The sequence below is a fragment of the Pongo abelii genome, chromosome 13, assembly GCF_028885655.2.
Source record: "Pongo abelii isolate AG06213 chromosome 13, NHGRI_mPonAbe1-v2.0_pri, whole genome shotgun sequence".
Lineage (NCBI taxonomy): Eukaryota > Metazoa > Chordata > Mammalia > Primates > Hominidae > Pongo > Pongo abelii.
Window position 1 is genome coordinate 102,643,219 of NC_071998.2, and position 17,572 is coordinate 102,660,790.

Sequence of the window (17,572 nt, forward strand, 5' to 3'; positions counted from 1 at the left end):
GAAGTGCTACACACTTTTAAACAACCAGATCTCATGAGAACTCACTATCATGAGAACAACAGGAGGGAAATCTGCCACCATGATCCCATCACCTCACACCAGGTCCCTCCCACAGCATTGTGGATTATAGTTCAACAGCAGATTTGGGTGGGGACACAGAGCCAAACTATATCATTCCACCCCGGCCCCTCGCAAATCTCATGTCCTTTCTCAGATTTCAAAGCTAATCATGTCTTCCCAACAGTCCCTTAAAGTCTTAACTCATTCTAGCATTAACTCAAAAGTCCAAGTCCAAAGTCTCTTCTGACAAAAGGCAAGTCCCTTCCACCTATGAGCCTGTAAAATCACAAGTCAAAAACAAGTTAGTTACTTCCAAGATAGAACAGGGATAGAACTTCCAAGATAGAACAGACATTGGGTAAATGCTCCCATTCCAAGGAGGAGAGATTGGCCAAGACAAAGGGGCTACAGGCCCCATGCAAGTCCAAAACCCAGCTGGGCAGTCATTAAATCTTAGAGCTCCATAATAATGTTTGACTCCATGTCTCACATCTAGGGCATGCTGATGCAAAGGGTGGGCTTCCAAGGTCTTGGGCACCTCCGCCCTTGTTACTTTGCAGGGTACAATTCCCATGGCTGCTCTCAAGGGCTGTTGTTGAGTGCCTGTGACTTTTCCAGGTGCATGGCACAAGCTGTTGGTGGATCTACCATTCTGGGGTATGGAGGATGGTGGCCATCTTCTCACAGCTCCACTATGTGGGGGCTCCATCCCCACATTATCCCTCTGCACTGCCCTAGTAGAGGTTCTCCACAAAGGCTGTGCTCCTGCAGCAGACTTCTGCCTGGACATCCAGGCATTTCCATACATTCTCTGAAATCTAGGCAGAGGCTCCCAAACCTCAACTCTTGTCTTCTGTGCACCTGCCAGCCAACACCACATGGAAGCTGCCAAGGTTTAGGGCTTGTATCCAATGCTGGGGGAGGGACCTGGTGGGAGGTGATGGGCTCATGGTGGCAGATTTCCCTCCTGTTGTTCTCATGATAGTGAGTTCTCATGAGATCTGTTTGTTTAAAAGTGTGTAGCACTTCCCCCTTTTTGCTCTCCCCTGCTGCCATGTGAAGATGTGCTTGCTTCCCCTTTGCCCTTCTGCCATGATTGTAAGTTTTCTGAGGCCCCCCAGCCATGCTTCCTGTATAGCCTGCGGAACTGTGAGTCAATTAAGCCCAAGCTATACCTTCAGCTATGTTAGCCATGGCTGGAGCAGGAGTGGCCACAATGCATGGTTCCGTGTCCTGACGCTGCACAGAGCAGTGCGGCCCTGGGCCTTGCCTGTGAAACCATTTTTATCTCCTAGGCCTCCAGGCCTTTGATGGAAGGGGCTGCTGTGAAGATCTCTGAAATGCCCTGGAAGCATTTTCCCCATTGTCTTGGCTATTAACATTTGGCTCCTGATGCAGAATTTCTGCAGCCTTCTTGAATTCCTCCCTAGAAAATGGGTTTTTCTTTTCTACCACATGGAATGGCTAATGGGGTGAAACCCCATCTCTACTAAAAATCCAAAAATTAGCCGGGCATGATGGCACGCACCTGTAATCCCAGCTACTTGGGAGGCTGAGGTGGGAGAATTGCTTGAACCTGGGAGGCAGAGGTTGCAGTGAGCTGAGATGGCACCACTGCACTCCAGCTTGGGCAATAGAGCGAGACTCCATCTCCAGTAAAAAAAAAAGAAGACTTGAACACATGGAAAAGTATCATGCTGTTGGACAGGAAGACTCAATATCTTTTTTTTTTTTTTTTTTGGAGACGGAGTCTCGCTCTGTCTCTCAGGCTGGAGTGCAATGGTGTGATCTCAGCTCTCTGCAACCTCCGCCTCCTGGGTTCAAGTGATTCTCATGCCTCAGCTTCCCGAGTGGCTGGGATTACAGGCATGTGCACCATGCCCTGCTAATTTTTGTATTTTAGTAGAGACGGGCTTTCACTGTGTTGGACAGGCTGGTCTTAAACTCCTGGCCTCAAGTGATCCGCCTGCTTCAGCTTCCCAAAGTGCTAAATTACAGGTGTGAGACACCACACCTGGCCGATTTGTCTCATTATTGATGATGTTAACCTTGACCACTGGATGAAGTGGTGGTAGGCTTCTTCACTTTAAACTTCTTTACCCTTGTTAATTAAAAAGTATTCTGTGGTGAAGTACGTTAAAACTATGGAAGTAGGGCTGGGCACGGTGGCTCATGCCTGTAATCCCAGGGCTTTGGGAGGCCAAGGCAGGCAGATCACGAGGTTAAGAGTTCGAGGCCAGCCTGGCCAACATAGTGAAACTCTGTCTCTACTAAAAATACAAAAATTAGCAAGGCATGGTGGTGTGCACCTGTAGTCCCAGTTACTCAGGAGGCTGAGGCAGAAAAATTACTTGAACTCGGGAGGCGGAGTTTGCACTGAGCCGAGATTGCACCACTGCACTCCAGCCTGAGTGACAGAGCAAGACTCCGTCTCGGAAAAAACAAAAACTATGGAAGTACTCCATTCCTCATCAAGTTTTCAGTGTATTCAGGTATTTATCTCAGTACGGACTCATAGTTTCCCTTTTTAATTCAATGGTATATAATCTGTAATTATCATTATCTACATGGAGCTCAAATTTTCCATGATTTGTCTAGTGGGAGCCCTTTCGAATTGGCTGTGTTCTTTTGACATGACCTCATTATTCTTTGAGCACTTGTTTGATTTAAGGTATAAGATGCTCCAGGCTGGGCATGGTGGCACATGCCTGTTGTCTCAGCTAGTTGGGAGGTTGAGGTAGGAGGATCTCTTTAGCCTGGGAGTTTGAAGTCAGCCTTGACAACATAGCAAGAATCCTCTTAAAAAAAGAAAACTGAAAATGTTGCAAGCTCATCTTGTATCTTCCCTACCCTAGCCCCAGAACAAGCCATTTCTGGTTCCTTTTAGTAGAGAATAATATATAAAATCCACAATCTGGAATTCAGATAAACTCATTGCTATTGGAGTGTCACTACTTTCAGGCCCTCTTAGTGGGCAGAGTTATATATATATGTGCACACACATTCACTTATATGTGTGTCTATATACATATGATATATACACACAAATCTATTTTTTGTCTCATATACATTGAAATTCATGAGTTCATACCAATACCTTCAATTCCAATCTAACACCACAAGGTTCTTCCCATGTTTGTAACTCCCTTCTCTGACAGTGAGAAACTCTGGCTTCCCTTATCTTTAATTTTACTTGTTTGATCAAACCTTCTGTATGTAACCATCTTCTATCACCACACTACCCCCTCTCCTGCAGATGCTCCTCCATTCCTCTCAAGCTCTGACATCCTGCAGCTCCTGGCCCCTACTCTTGCCTCCCCATGTGGTTAGTCTTTCCTTGCCAAAGCTCTGTCTGCTCATGCTGGGCCATGCTGCCAGGTAGAAGCTCCCCTCAGGCTCTGACCTCCCTGCCAAGCTATCCATGCATCAGCACCTCCTCAGCCTCCTTGGGATCCAACCGCCCATACCAGGTCACTCAACTCGCACATGATACCCTCCTACCTCTGCTAGGGATCACATACTCCACACCAGGCCACCCCTTCACATGCACACCTTCCTTACTCTGGGCCCTTACACTCCATGCCAAGCTGCCCCCAGGCACGATGCCCTCCATACTCTGTGTGGACTTTGACTCCTCACACCAGACAGCCCTGCAATTCCAATGCCCTTCTCACCCTACTTGGACTCTGACACCCTCAATCAGGCCCTGCTGCCTCTCCCCTACCCACACAGATGACTTCACTGTTCTTGGGCTCTGATACACCATCTGGGAAGCCCTGCTATGACTCGAGCCATGTTCATTTTTCTTGGGCTCCAACTCCCCTCATCAGGCCACAACACACTGCCCAACCCCTCCTTCTTCCTGCTCACCAGTGTCCACACACACACACACACACACACAACATACACACATATAACACACACACACATACAACACACACACACACAGCATTGGGCTTTGACTCCCTGTGCCAGGCAGCCAGCCTTGGTGCATGACCTCTTTGCTCTGCTGTGGGCCATAGAGGCTCTCCCACCCCAAACCCCAGCAGACAGTCACCTTGCTTGGCTGCATCTAATGTCTTTAGGATTGAATAGTTTGGTAAGAAAAGAGGACACTGGCAGGAATTTTTTTTTCTCTTATCCCTGTCCTTCAGGCATTCCTCAGTTATCTTCCTTGAAGACAAACCATATTAGAAGTTTATTACATCTTTCCACAGTTTTTGTACAGACACTCTTCTCCCCATTGTTTCATTGTACTACAATTTATTTAACCCCTTATCTCTATGTTGGCAGAATGATCAATAGAATTGACATCTTTCTGACTGATACTAAATCTTCTGGCCGGGCATGGTGGCTCAGGCCTCCCAAAGTGCCTCATCCCAGCACTTTGGGAGGCCGAGGTGGGTGGATCACCTGAGGTCAGGAGGTCGAGACCAGCCTGGCCAACATGGCAATACCCATCACTACTAAAAATACAAAAATTAGGCTGGGCGTGGTGGCTCATGCCTGTAATCCCAGAACTTTGGGAGGCCGAGGCGGGTGGATCACAAGGTCAGGAGATCGAAACCATCCTGGCTAACACAGGGTGTCTCTACTAAAAATACAAAAAATTAGCCAGGCATGGTGGCGGGCGCCTGTAGTCCCAGCTACCTGGGAGGCTGAGGCAGGAGAATGGCGTGAACCCTGGAGGTGGAGGTTGCAGTGAGCCGAGATCAGGCCACTGCACTCCAGCCTGGGCAAAAGAGCGAGACTCCATCTCAAAAAAAAAAAAGATTAGCCGGTTGTGGTGGCAGGCGCCTGTAATCCCAGCTACTTGGGAGGCTGAGGCAGGAGAATTTCTTGAACCCAGGAGGCGGAGGTTGCAGCGACTGGAGATCATGCCACTGCACTTCAGCCTGGGAGACAGACAGAGACACTGTCGCAAAAAAAAAAAAAAAAAAAGCACCGTGCACGGTGGCTCACACTTTATAATCCCAGCACTTTGGGAGGCCCAGGTGGGCGGATCACAAGGTCAAGAGTTTGAGACTAGCCTGACCACCATGGTGAAACCCCCATCTCTACTAAAAATACAAAAAATTAGCCAGGCGTGGTGGCTCGTGCCTGTAATCCCAGCTACTGAGGGGGCTGAGGCAGGAGAATCACTTGAACCCGGGTGGCAGAGGTTGCAGTGAGTGGAGATTGCACCACTGCACTCCAGCCTGGGCAACAGAGTGAGACTCCATCTAAAAATAAAATATATATATATTGACTCTTCCTGTCGAAGAGCGTGGTACCTTTCCATATGTTCAAGTCTTCTTTTGTGTTCATCAGTAAAGTTGCTTTTATTGTTGTTGTTTTGTTTTTAATTTTTTTTAGACACGGGGTCTTACTCTGCTGCCCACGCTGGAGTGCAGTGGTACAATCACAGGTCACTGCAACCTCGGACTCCTGGTCTCAAGTGATCCTCCTGCCTCAGCCTCCCAAGTAGCTGGGACTATAGGCACACACCACCACACCCAGCTAATTTGACAATTTTTTGCAGATACGGGGTATTGTCCAGTCTGGTCTCAAACTCCGGGACTCAAATGATCTCACCTTGGCCTCCCAAAGGGCTGGGATTACAGGTGTGAGCCACTATGCCTGGCCCCTCAGTAATGTTTTAAGTTTTTCTTCATATAAATCTTGCACATTTTTGTAGATGTATAGACATTCCCGTGTGTTATCTTTTGTGCAGCTCTTGTGAATGACAGATTCCTACTTTGGTCTATTGAATAATTAGACTCACCTGTAGAGGACCAGTATGGACTGGCCGTAAGACCCCTGTATGCCTGCAATGATTATTTCTTCTGGCATAATGACAAGCAATAGGGGTGGTAATCTTAAGACTTCAAAATCACTGATATCGGCAGGGAGGTAGCTAACACTTACCTAATATATGCCAGGCATTATGCTGGTGTTTTTTTGTTTTGTTTTGTTCTTTTCTGAGATGGAGTTTTGCTCTTGTTGCCCAGGCTGGAGTGCAATGGAACAATATCGGCTCTCTGCAACTTCTGCCTCCTGGGTTGAAGCGATTTTCCTGCCTCAGCCTCCCAAGTAGCTGGGATTACAGGCACCTGCTACCATGCCCAGCTAATTTTTGTATTTTTAGTAGAGACAGGGTCTTGCCATGTTGGCCAGGCTGGTCTTGAACTCCTGACCTCACCTCCGCCTCCAAAAGTGCTGGGATTACAGGCGTGAGCCACCACACCTGGCCTATGCTGGTGTTTTAAATAAATGTATAACGTGTATGAAACAGATGTTATTATCCTCACTTTAAAGATGAAAAATCAGAAGTCTAAGGTCACAGAAGCAGTAAACTTTTTTTTTTGAGACGGAGTCTCGCTCTGTTACCCAGGCTGGAGGACAGTGGCGCAATCTCGGCTCACTGAAACTTCCACCTCCCGGGTTCAAGTGAGTCTCCTCCCTCAGCCTCCCAAGAGGCTGGGATTACAGGCATGTGCCACCACACTCAGCTAATTGTTGTATTTTTAGTAGAGACAGTGTTTCACCATGTTGGTCAGGCTGGTCTTGAACTCCTAACCTCGTGATCCACCCACCTCAGCCTCCCAAAGTGCTGGAATTACAGGCATGAGCCACCACGCCCGGCTAACTATTTTTTTTAATTTAATTTTATTTTAAGTTCCGGGATAATTTTGTGGAACGTGCAGGTTTGTTACATAGGTAAATGTGTGCCATGGTGGTTTGCTTCGCCTGTCAACCTGTCACCTAGGTATTAGCCCCCGCATGCATTAGCTATTTATCCTGATGCTCTCCCTCCCCTACCCCCGCTTCGACAGGCCCCGGTGTGTGTTGTTCCCCTCCCTATGTCCATGTGTTCTCATTGTTCAGCTCCCACTTATGAATGAAAACATACAGTGTTTGGAAAATTTTCACACTTCAAAGCCATTATTTTCTACCACAACTCAGAAAAAGCTGTAATGAACAGTGAGGTGACTGGTTGTTGTTGACTGTGAAACCTCCATCCTCCATCACTAATTACATGGCACTTAAATGTATTTTATTTAATAGCTCAAACTCATTACAAGCACATTTCTTAGACATTTAAAGTAGTATACATTTTTGTTAAATGGCGAAAAACAAATTAAGTAATCATCTAAATGGCCTCCAGATTGCACGTGTCCTCTTTTTCATGCTTTCACTATTGTCTTCCCCAAATTATCTCCTTTCAGCATTCCCATAAATGCAGCTGGCATGTTTTCAAATCCTTCGATGACATATTCCTTGTACTGGATTTTACCCTGTATCAAAGCAACAACAAATTTTAAAACTTAATTTAATATTCTCAATGATATACTGTTCTCATCCTAGCAACAAATTTATCAGGTACATCATTGGAAACCTTGAAAATAAGAGATGGAGGTCCTGTCCTCCACGAACTTGAAGTCAAGGGGGAGCAAGTTCCACTTACACAGTACATGTAAAAGATTACAAAGTACACCTAAGAAGAACTTAATAATAGGTGTCAGATCATAGTGCAAAATGTCATAAGGCAGCGATTAAGCAATCTCTTTTTCTTTCTTTCCTTTTTTTTTTTTTTTGAGACAGAGTCTCGCTCTGTCGCCCAGGCTGGAGTGCAGTGCCGTGATCTTGGCTCACTGCAAGCTCCGCCTCCCAGGTTCATGCCATTCTCCTGCCTCAGCCTCCCGAGTAGCTGGGACTACAGGCGCCCGCCACCATGCCCAGCTAATTGTTTTGTATTTTTAGTAGGGACAGGGCTTCACTGTGTTAGGCAGGATGGTCTCGATCTCCTGACCTTGTGATCTGCCTGCCTCGGCCTCCCAAAGTGCTGGGATTACAGGCGTGAGCCACTGTGCCCAGCGCGATTAAGCAATTTCTAAGTAAGATGCATAATAAAGTTTAATAATACAATGATCTCAGAGGAGGTGCAAATAGACAGAGAAAAGAGCACCCTTCATTACCTCTGGCCCCTGAAGAGGCAGGTCCTATTCAGGAAATATAAATGGCAGGACAGTCTAATAATCTGTCTCCCCTTTAAGCCAAGGTTCTTTCAACATGTGTTTAACCTTTATCTGGGAGTGTGGGAAGGAAGCGTTCATGTTAGTGAGGAAGGGTCTTCATTTCTCTTTCTACTACAAGGCACAGCCTACTAATGAGAACTAATTTACATTTTCAGATTTTTTTAAGGGGGCTTATATAGAGACCTGAGTTACCTGATACAAGTATTTCCCTAATGTATTCCAGCAATGGCTTAGCACTCTTCATGGATTTATAGACAAGATTATTTGCTTGAAGTCAGTCAATTACAAAGTAGGGAAGCTGAGATTTATACTTTTAGTAGTATTATTATTATTATTCTGAGACAGGGTCTCACTCTGTCACCTAGGTTTGAGTGCAGTGGCACAATCATAGCTCACTGGAGTCTCAACCTCCTGGGCTCCAGTGATCCTTCCGCCTCAGCCTCCTGAGTAGCTGGGACTACAGGGATGTGCCACCACGCTCAGCTAATTTTTTTTACTTTTTGTAGAGACGGGGTCTTGCTAGGTTGCCCAGGTTGGTCTCAAACACCTATGCTCAAGTGATCTGCCCACCTCAGCCTCCCAAAGTGCTAGGATTATAGGCGTGAGCCACTGTGCCTGGCTGAGATTTGAACTTTTGACTTGAAAGACCCAACTCATTCTTGTTCTTGAAGAAGCAAGGAATCTGGAGAGGTTGGAAAGGTAGAATCCAGTTCAGAGGTTAAAAACAAAGAACAAATACTGTTATGGACTGAATTGTGTGCCCCCAATCCAAATCCATATGTTAAAGTCCTAATCACCAGTGCCTGACAATGGGACTATATTTGGAGATAGGGCTTTTAAAAAGGTAATTAAGAGGCCGGGTGCAGAGGTGGATTTGCGCTCTGTCACCATGCTAGAGTGCAGTGGCACGATCTCGACTCACTGCAACCTCCGCCTCCCAGGTTCAAGTGATTCTCCTGCCTCAGCCTCCCAAGTAGCTGGGACTATAGGTGCACGCCCCCATACCCGCCTAATTTTTGTATTTTTAGTAGGGACAGGGTTTCACTATGTTGGTCAGGATGGTCTCAATCTCTTGACCTTGTGATCCACCCGCCTCGGCCTCCCAAAGTGCTGGGATTACAGGTGTGAGCCACCGCACTGGTCCAGAAGGCACTTTTTAGCAAAGACTTGTAGGACGTGAGAGAATTCAGCAAGCAGTTACAGAGGGGTGGAGTGGTGGAGGAGACTGGGCCAAGTAAACAAGGGGGTGAATACTAAGAAATGAAATCAGAGAGATATCAGGGGTCAGATTTTGTGTAAGCTTGCTGAATATTAGCACTTTGCTTTACTTTAAGTGAAATGCAGAGCTTTGCATGGTTTGGATCATAAGAACAGCAGGATTTGATTTGTGCCTTAACAGATTTCTATGGCCACCACATTGGGAATTGTCTATAGGGGTGCAAAGATGGGAGGCCCGGTAGAGTCCACTACTGTTGCGGGAAGTCAGGGACCCCAAACGGAGGGACTGGCTGGAGCCATGGCAGAGGAACATAAATTCTGAAGATTTCATTTTAATATGGACATTTATCAGTTCCCCAATTAATACTTTTATAATTTCTTATGCCTGTCTTACTTCAATCTCTTAATCCTGTTATCTTTGTAAGCTGAGGATGTGTCACCTCAGGACCACTGTGATAATTGTGTTAACTGTACAAATTGGTTGTAAAATGTGTATTTGAACAATATGAAATCAGTGCACCTTGAAAAATAACAGAATAACAGCGATTTTCAGGGAACAAGGGAAGACAACCATAAGGTCTAACTGCTTGCAGGGTCAGGCAAAATAGAGCCATATTTTTCTTCTTGCAGAGAGCCTATAAATGGATGTGCAAGTAGGGAAGATATTGCTAAATTATTTTCCTAGCAAGGAATATTAATAATTAATACCCTGGGGAAGGAATGCATTCCTGGGGGAGGTCTATAAATGGCTGCTCTGGGAGTGTCTGTCTTATGCGGTTGAGATAAGGACTAAAATATGCCCTGGTCTCTTGCAGTACCCTCAGGCTTATTAGGGTGCGGAAAAAACTCCGCCCTGATAAATTTGTGGTCAGACCGGTTCTCTGCTTTTGAACCCTGTTTTCTGTTGTTTAAGATGTTTATCAAGACAATACATGCATAGCTGAACATAGACCCTTATCAGTAGTTCTGATTTTGCTCTTGTCCTGTTTCCTCAGAAGCATGTGATCTTTGTTCTGCCTTTTGCCCTTTGAAGCATGTGATCTTTGTGAGCTACTCCCTGTTCGTATATCTCCTCCCCTTTTAAAATCCTTAATAAAAACTTGCCGGTTTTGCGGCTCAGGTGGGCGTCATGGTCCTGCTGATATGTGATGTCACCCCCAGTGGCCCAGCTGTAAAATTCCTCTCACTGTACTCTTTCTCTTTATTTCTCAGCTGGCCAACACTTATGAAAAATAGAAAGAACCTATGTTGAAATATTGGGGGCAGGTTCCCCCGATACACTACGAACATCCAGGCTAGACAGCATGGTGCCTGGACCCGGGTGGTAGCAGGGAAGTGGGAGAAGTGTTCAGATTCTGTATATATTTTGAAGATAGAACCACCAGAATCTCCTTAGAGATTACACATGGGTACGAGAGAAAGACATCAAAGATGACTCCGAGGTTTTTGGATTGAGAAACTAGAAGTATAGAATTGTTATAACTGAGATAGTAAAGTCTGAATATGGAGCATATTGAGCAGGAAAGATCAAAACATATTTAGTTTTCAAGATGTTATGTCAGAGATGTGTATCAGGCATCCAGGTGGACATACTAGCCTAGAGTTAAGAGGAAAGCCAGGCTGGAGATAGAGCTGGGAGCTCCCAGCATACTGAGCCCATATGAGCTAAATAAGGGATAGCTCGAGTGTGGGTAGAGAAGAGCAAAGGCCCAGTGACCATGACCTGGGGCACTCTAATATTAATTTGGAGAAAAGAAAAGCTAGCAGGAGTCTGAGGAGGACCAATCAGTGAGGAAAACCAAGAGTTAAGGGAAGCCAAGGGAAGAAAGCGTATCAAGGAGAGAATGATCGCTATGAAATATTTCCCATAGCCAAGTGAGGCTAAGAATCAACCAGTTCACTATGTAAGGGTCCCATGTGACCTTGACAAAAGTTAATTTTGGCCAGGTGCGGTGGCTCACAGCTGTAATCCCAGCACTTTGGGAGGCTGAGGCAGGCGCATCACTTGAGATCAGCCTGGCCAACATGACGAAAACCTGTCTCTACTAAAAATACAAAAAGTTAGCTGGGCGTGGTGGTACACGCCTGTAGTCCCAGCTACTTGGGAGGCTGAGGCATGAGAATTGCTGGAACCCAGGAGGCAGAAGTTGCAGTGAGCCGAGATTGCGCCACTGCACTCCAGCCTGTGCAACAGGGTGAGACTCTGAAAAGCCTGATATGTGGGTTTAAGGAAGAATGGAAAGAGAGGAACGGCAGACAGTGAGTGTAGACAGCACTTCCAGGTATTTTGTTATAAAAGGGAGAGAAGGGAAATGGACCTGCATTTGCAGTGGAAATGAACTTTAGAGAGGGTTGTTTTGTTTTCCTTTCAAAGATGGGAAAAGTAAGAATATTTGTATTCTAAGCACAATGACCCAGTAGGGAAACTGAGGACCCGGCAGAGAGGGGGAAGAATTGGTGGAACAAAAGCCTTGAGAGGCAAAAGGGAATGTGACCTAGTGTACAGTTGGAAGGGGTGGCTCCGGAGCTCGTTACCTCTAAGACCCATTTCAGCAAGTCCTTCAGAGCTTTTTGGCGGACTTCTCCTTGCCAGCGGTAGACGACAAAAGCTTCCATGCGAAGCTCCTGATAGATAACAATCTCTGGGGGTGGGCCTGTGAAGAGAAGGGCACATTTGGGTGGCAGGATCCAGGGAGGTGGCCATGGTGAAACAAGCAGTACAGGTCACTGTCACTACGCTTGGTGCTGGGAGTTTCTTGGTGCTTCTCCCCTTCCACTTCCTCACTCCTTTCTGATCCATGGGACTGCTGGCCAATCAACATGCACTCGGCAGCAGGCAGAATAATCGCCCCAAAGATGTTCATATCTAAAAACTCCAAAACCTGTTGCTTACGTGGCAAAAAGGACTTTGCAGATATGATTAAGAACCTTGGTGGGGGGCGGGGTGCGAAGGCTCATGCCTGTAATCCCAGGACTTTGGGAGGCCAAGGTGGGCAGATCACAAGGTCAGGAGTTCGAGACTAGCCTGGCCAACATAGTGAAACCCCCGTCTCTACTAAAAATACAAAAAAAAAAAAAAATGGTGGCGGGTGCCTATAGTCCCAGCTACTTGGGAGGCTGAGGCAGGAGAACTGCTTGAACCTGACAGGTGGAGGTTGCAGCAAGCCAAGATCGTGCCACTGCACTCCAGCCTGGGTGACAGAATGAGACTCTGCGTCAAAAAAATAAAAAGAAAAAAAGAACCTTGAGATGGGAAGATTATTCTCCACTATAAAGATGGACCCACTATAATAGCAAAGGTCTTTGTAAGGGAATGAGGGACACAGGAAAGTTACAGTCGGAACAGAATATGGGGTGATAGAAGCAGAGATGAGAGAGAGGAGGGGGAGGAGGATCCTATGCCACTGGCTTTGAAGACAGAGGAAGGGGCCACATGCCAAGAAATACAGGCAGCTGCTAGAAGCTTAAAAAGCCAAGGAAACAGATTCTCCTCTAGCATCTTCAGAAGGAGTGCAGCCCTGCCAACCCATTTTACTTTTAACCTCTAGACCTATAAGAATAAGTGTGTGGGGTCGGGTGCATGGCTCATGCCTATAATCCAGCATTTTGGGAGGCCGAGGCAGGCAGATCACTTGAGGTCAGGAGTCAGAGACCAGCCTGGCCAACATGGTGAAACCCTGTCTCTACTAAAAATACAAAAATTAGCTGGACGTGGTGGCACATGCCTGTAATCTCAGCTACTCAGGAGGCTGAGGCAGGAGAATCGCTTGAAGCTGGAAGGGGTCTGCAGTGAGCTGAGATTGCACCACTGCACTCCAGCCTGGGTGACAGAGCGAGACTCGGTTTCAAAAAAAAAAAAAGTAAACAAAAGAATAAACATGTGGGTGTTTTTTTGTGTGTTTTGTTGTTGTTGTTGTTTTTAATTTGAGACAGGGTCTGGCTCTGTTTCCCCAGGCTGGAGTAAAGTGGTGCCATCACTGCTCAATGCAGCCTTGACCTCCTGGTCCAAGTGATCTTCCCACCTCCACCCACCAACTAGCTGGGACTATAGGTGCATGCCATCACACCTGGCTAATTTTTTTTAGGTTTTTTTTTTTTTTTTTTTCTGTCAGAGATGAGGTCTCACTCTATGGCCCTGGTTTGAAAGTCCTGGGCCAAGCGATCCTCCTGCCTCAGCCTCCCAAAGTATTGGGATTACAGGCATGAGCCACTGCACCTGGCTAAGAATTTGTATTTCTAATAAGCTCCCAGGAGATGGTGATGCTGCTGGTCCTTGGCCCACACTTTGAGAACAGCACCCCAGAAAAGGCACACAGCTCTCCTGCAGCCTGTAAAGAAGATACTACCCTTCTGTGTGTGAGGAAGAAAAAGTTTTTTGGTTGCCTGGTTGATTTTCCCAAGTGTCCTAATTGACTAGAAACTGAGAGAATGACACCTGAGCATAGGCTCTCAAATTCAAGTTCCAGGAAGTCAGGCGAAGATGCTTGGTGTGCTAAGACGAGTGGTGGAATCTAGCTTCAGCATCTTTGACCACTGGCACCACTCAGCCTAAAGTTCCCGCTCACTACTTTGAGGAAAGTAACATTAGCAGTCGGAAATATGAAGCTTTGTCCTTAACCAAAAGAAACTAATGCAAGAGAATGAGACAGAAAGAGTGCTTCTTCAGAAGACCCACATCAACTATTCTTTGTGAGTTAGGGATTGGAACTCTCATTTCCTCATCTTAAATGAAAGTGGGCTGGGCATGGTGGCTCATGCCTGTAATCCCAGCACTTTGGGAGACCAAAGGGAGCAGATCACGAGGTCAGGAGATCGAGACCATCCTAACATGGTGAAACCCCATCTCTACTAAAAATAAACAAAATTAGTCAGGCATGATGGTATGTGCCTGTAATCCCAGCTACTCGGGAGGCTAAGGCAGGAGAATCGCTTGAACCCAGGAGGCAGAGGTTGCAGTGAGCCGAGATCACGCCATTGCACTCCAGCCTGGGTGACAGAGCAAGACTCTGTCTCAAAACAAAACAAAAAACAGTAGCCAGGTATGGTGACACATGTCTGTAGTCTCAGCTACTCGGGAGGCTGAGGTAGGAGGATCACCTGAGCCTGGAAGGTGAAGGCTGCGGTGAGCCATGATTGCACCACTGCACTCCACCCTGGGCAACAAAGCGAGATCCTGTCTCAAAAAAAATAAATAAATAAAATTAAAAAAAAAAAAAATCTCCAGTCTGGGAAACAGAGCAAGACCTTGTCTCAAAACAAACAAACCAACAAACAAAAAAGCAAAATGAAAGTGAAATGCTGTTTCTGGGTTCGTGCGTGTTGATGAGAATGTTGGTTTTTGTTTTTTTACTGAGAGCAAAAAAGCAAATGTGGCATTAAACCTGGAGGAAATCATTGCTTGCCTCTGAGCTACCCTAACAGTGGAATATGTTAGAATTTCTGGGGATCTGTGGCAGGGCAGAATTCCATCTGATTAAAATGGAATGGACAAGGCCAGCTGACATCTCAAAGTCCTGTCTGAGCAGCTGAGCTTCCAAAGACTAATTGCTAAAAAGACTAGATCAAGTTACTGTATCCAAAATATTTGGCTATTCCTAATTGGACTGTGGCCTCCTGCAGCTTTGCTCAGCCGGCAGGCAGACAATTCCCATGATTCCAGCTTCGCACCAGTTAGAAAATTATAGGAGGAAAAAAAGGTCCCTAACAAGAAGATTGCCAAGTAAATCTGGAGTTTCCTTCTTGGTAATGATTTTGATTTTTCACAACCTGAGAGGGAATCTACAAGTTGCCCTTCGTCAGCCCCTTCCTTTCTAGCTCCCCTGTCTCCATACAGTTGTGGGGTGGTTAACTAGTGGGGCTATAAGGTTTCATTCCCATTAGTCAAGCTCATCATAGAATAAATAACCAGTTGATTTATGGTTGCCTGGATCCTGATTAGAGTCTGGAAGATTCCTTTTTTTCCTACTTTCTCCTTTTCTGGGGGTGACCACAGGTAATTTGTGATCTCTCTTAATAGCACAGAATCATTGTAGCAGAAACAGACTTGGTATGAGGAGCTTAGAAGACTGGTCTTTGTTTTGAGTCTGTTGCCAACAGGAGTTAAAGAGTCTCTGGTCCTCTTGGCCATTCATCTCCCCACCTGTAAAATGAGAGGCCTGTACAAGGTATCTCACAGGATTGGGATTTAATGAATATGGTTCTCTGGTTGATACTGCTTTTGGACCTCAGAGTGTGGAGTGGGAGGGGTGTGGTTTCAGCACAAGAGAGTAGGGAGTGGGGAATGGAGTGCATGGCAGGGCACCAGAGAAATAAAACAAGGACAATCAAGGAATGGAGGGAAGCTGCTGCTCCCTTCCCTTTTAGTGGCAATTGTCAGCCTGCTGAGGCCAAGGTGCCCTACTGCTCCAAGAAGCACTGCCCAAGATTTCTGAAGGGCATGGCAGCCTGCCCTTCCCTTCACCCACAGCCAGTCACGCTTTATTCCTCTCACGCCTCCAGCAATGTCTCTAATATCTAGAGGAACCTGAATATTTTACCAGCCAGACCAAGGTGTTCTGTTTCTAAATCAAATCATCACTGTCTTTTTACAATTTTGCATTAAATGATAGGTAAAAACTAAAACTTTTAATAACTGTTTCTTCTATATTTGTAGATCCTGCTGTTTCTCTACATAAAAATCTAATATAAGCTGATTTAGCACAAAATATGTGAAATTGTATATATTTTTATTTCTTTTGTTATTGTTTTTGTTATTAGTATTATTTTGAGACAGGCTTTCACTTTGTCACCCAGGCTGGAGTGCTGTGGCAAGAACACAGCTCACTGCAGCCTCAGCCTACCAGGCTCAAGCAATCCTCCCACTTCAGCCTCTTGAGTAGCTGGGACTACAGGTGCACACTACCACGCCCGGCTTATTTTTGTATTTTTTGTAGAGATAGCATTTTGCCATGTTGCCCAGGATGGTCTCAAACTCCTGAGCTCTCACAAAGTGAGGCTCTATCTTAAAAAAAAAAAAAAAAAGAATATATGAAAATCTTTCTAATAATTTCAGAGTCACTGGCCTATGGCATATCTGTGAATTTTCTCCTTGTCCAGCCTTGTGACATATGGGATCGTGTGCATGTGCTCATTACCTGGGGGAAGTGGGCCGGTTCTGTTATATGTAGAGATGGCTCCACATATGGCAATCCTTCCATATTTCTTCATCTGGCCGATAACAGTGTTTGAAAACTCTCCACCTACCTAAACAGACAGGAAAAACAAAACCAAAGACAAAACGTTAAATAATCTAAATACTAGAGATTCAGGAGAATCATTAAGTCACAATCATTATTTTACAATACCTGTTTTAGCAACAACAAAACTGATTGAATTAGCCCAACAGTGCAGAAGATTGCAGTTAGAAAAAGACATTAGAAACAGGCATTTTCGGCCGGGCACGGTGGCTTACGCCTGTAATCCCAACACTTTGGAAGGTCGAGGTGGGTGGATCACCTGAGGTCAGGAGTTCAAGACCAGCCTGGCCAACATGGTAAAACCCTGTCTCTACTAAAGATACAAAAAATTAGAAGGGCATGGTGGCAGGCGCCCATAATCCCAGCTACTTGGGAGGCCGAGCCAGAAGAATTGCTTGAACTCGGGAGGCGGAGGTTGCAGTGAGCTGAGATCACACTACTGCACTCCAGCCTGGGCAATAGAGCAAGACTCCATCTCAAGAAAAAAAGATAAATAAATAAACAGGCATTTTCATTTGACTCTAAGACCATACCTTTTATAACTTATACATTTTACTTTATTATATATTGAGGTTCTCTGATCAGTCCAGTAACCTCATTGTCTTATAATTTAAAGGTATGGAAAAATACTCAAAAGGTATATAAAGAACAAAGTTGGAAGACTGGCACTTTTCAATTTCAAAACTTAATACAAAGCTAAATTAATTAAGATAATGTGAGAGTAGAAATATAGATCAATGGAACTGAATCACGGTCCAAAAATCAACCCTTACATTTAGAATCAATTGGTTTTCTACAGAAGTGCTAAAGCAATTCAATAGAGGAGAAATAGTCCTTTCAATAAACGTGCCGAACAACTGGATTTCCACATGGAAAATAATGCAATTGGGCCTCTTCCTTATACTACACACAAAAATTAACTTAAAATGCATCGTAGACCTGAATATAAGAGCTAAAACTATAAAACTCTTAGAAGAAAACACAGGAATAAATCTTCATGACCCTGAGAAAGGAAAAGCCTCCTTAGACATGACACCAAAA

General features: G+C 45.4%; 1 protein-coding gene across 2 annotated transcripts in view; it reads right to left on the minus strand.

The window, feature by feature from the left end:
* Positions 1–6,678: 6,678 nt before the first annotated feature.
* Positions 6,679–17,572, minus strand: part of PTGR1 (prostaglandin reductase 1) — a 35,436-nt gene continuing 24,542 nt past the window's right edge. The window contains exons 8-10 of one of the 2 annotated variants that reach the window (XM_024252729.3): positions 16,430–16,538; positions 11,832–11,950; positions 6,679–7,337 (exon numbers count right to left, since the gene is read on the minus strand). In XM_024252729.3, coding sequence (XP_024108497.1) covers positions 7,227–7,337; positions 11,832–11,950; positions 16,430–16,538 — 339 coding nt within the window. In that variant the 3' untranslated portion in view covers positions 6,679–7,226. The remainder of the gene's footprint in view (positions 7,338–11,831; positions 11,951–16,429; positions 16,539–17,572) is intronic. The other variant, XM_024252727.3, reaches the window with a different exon arrangement.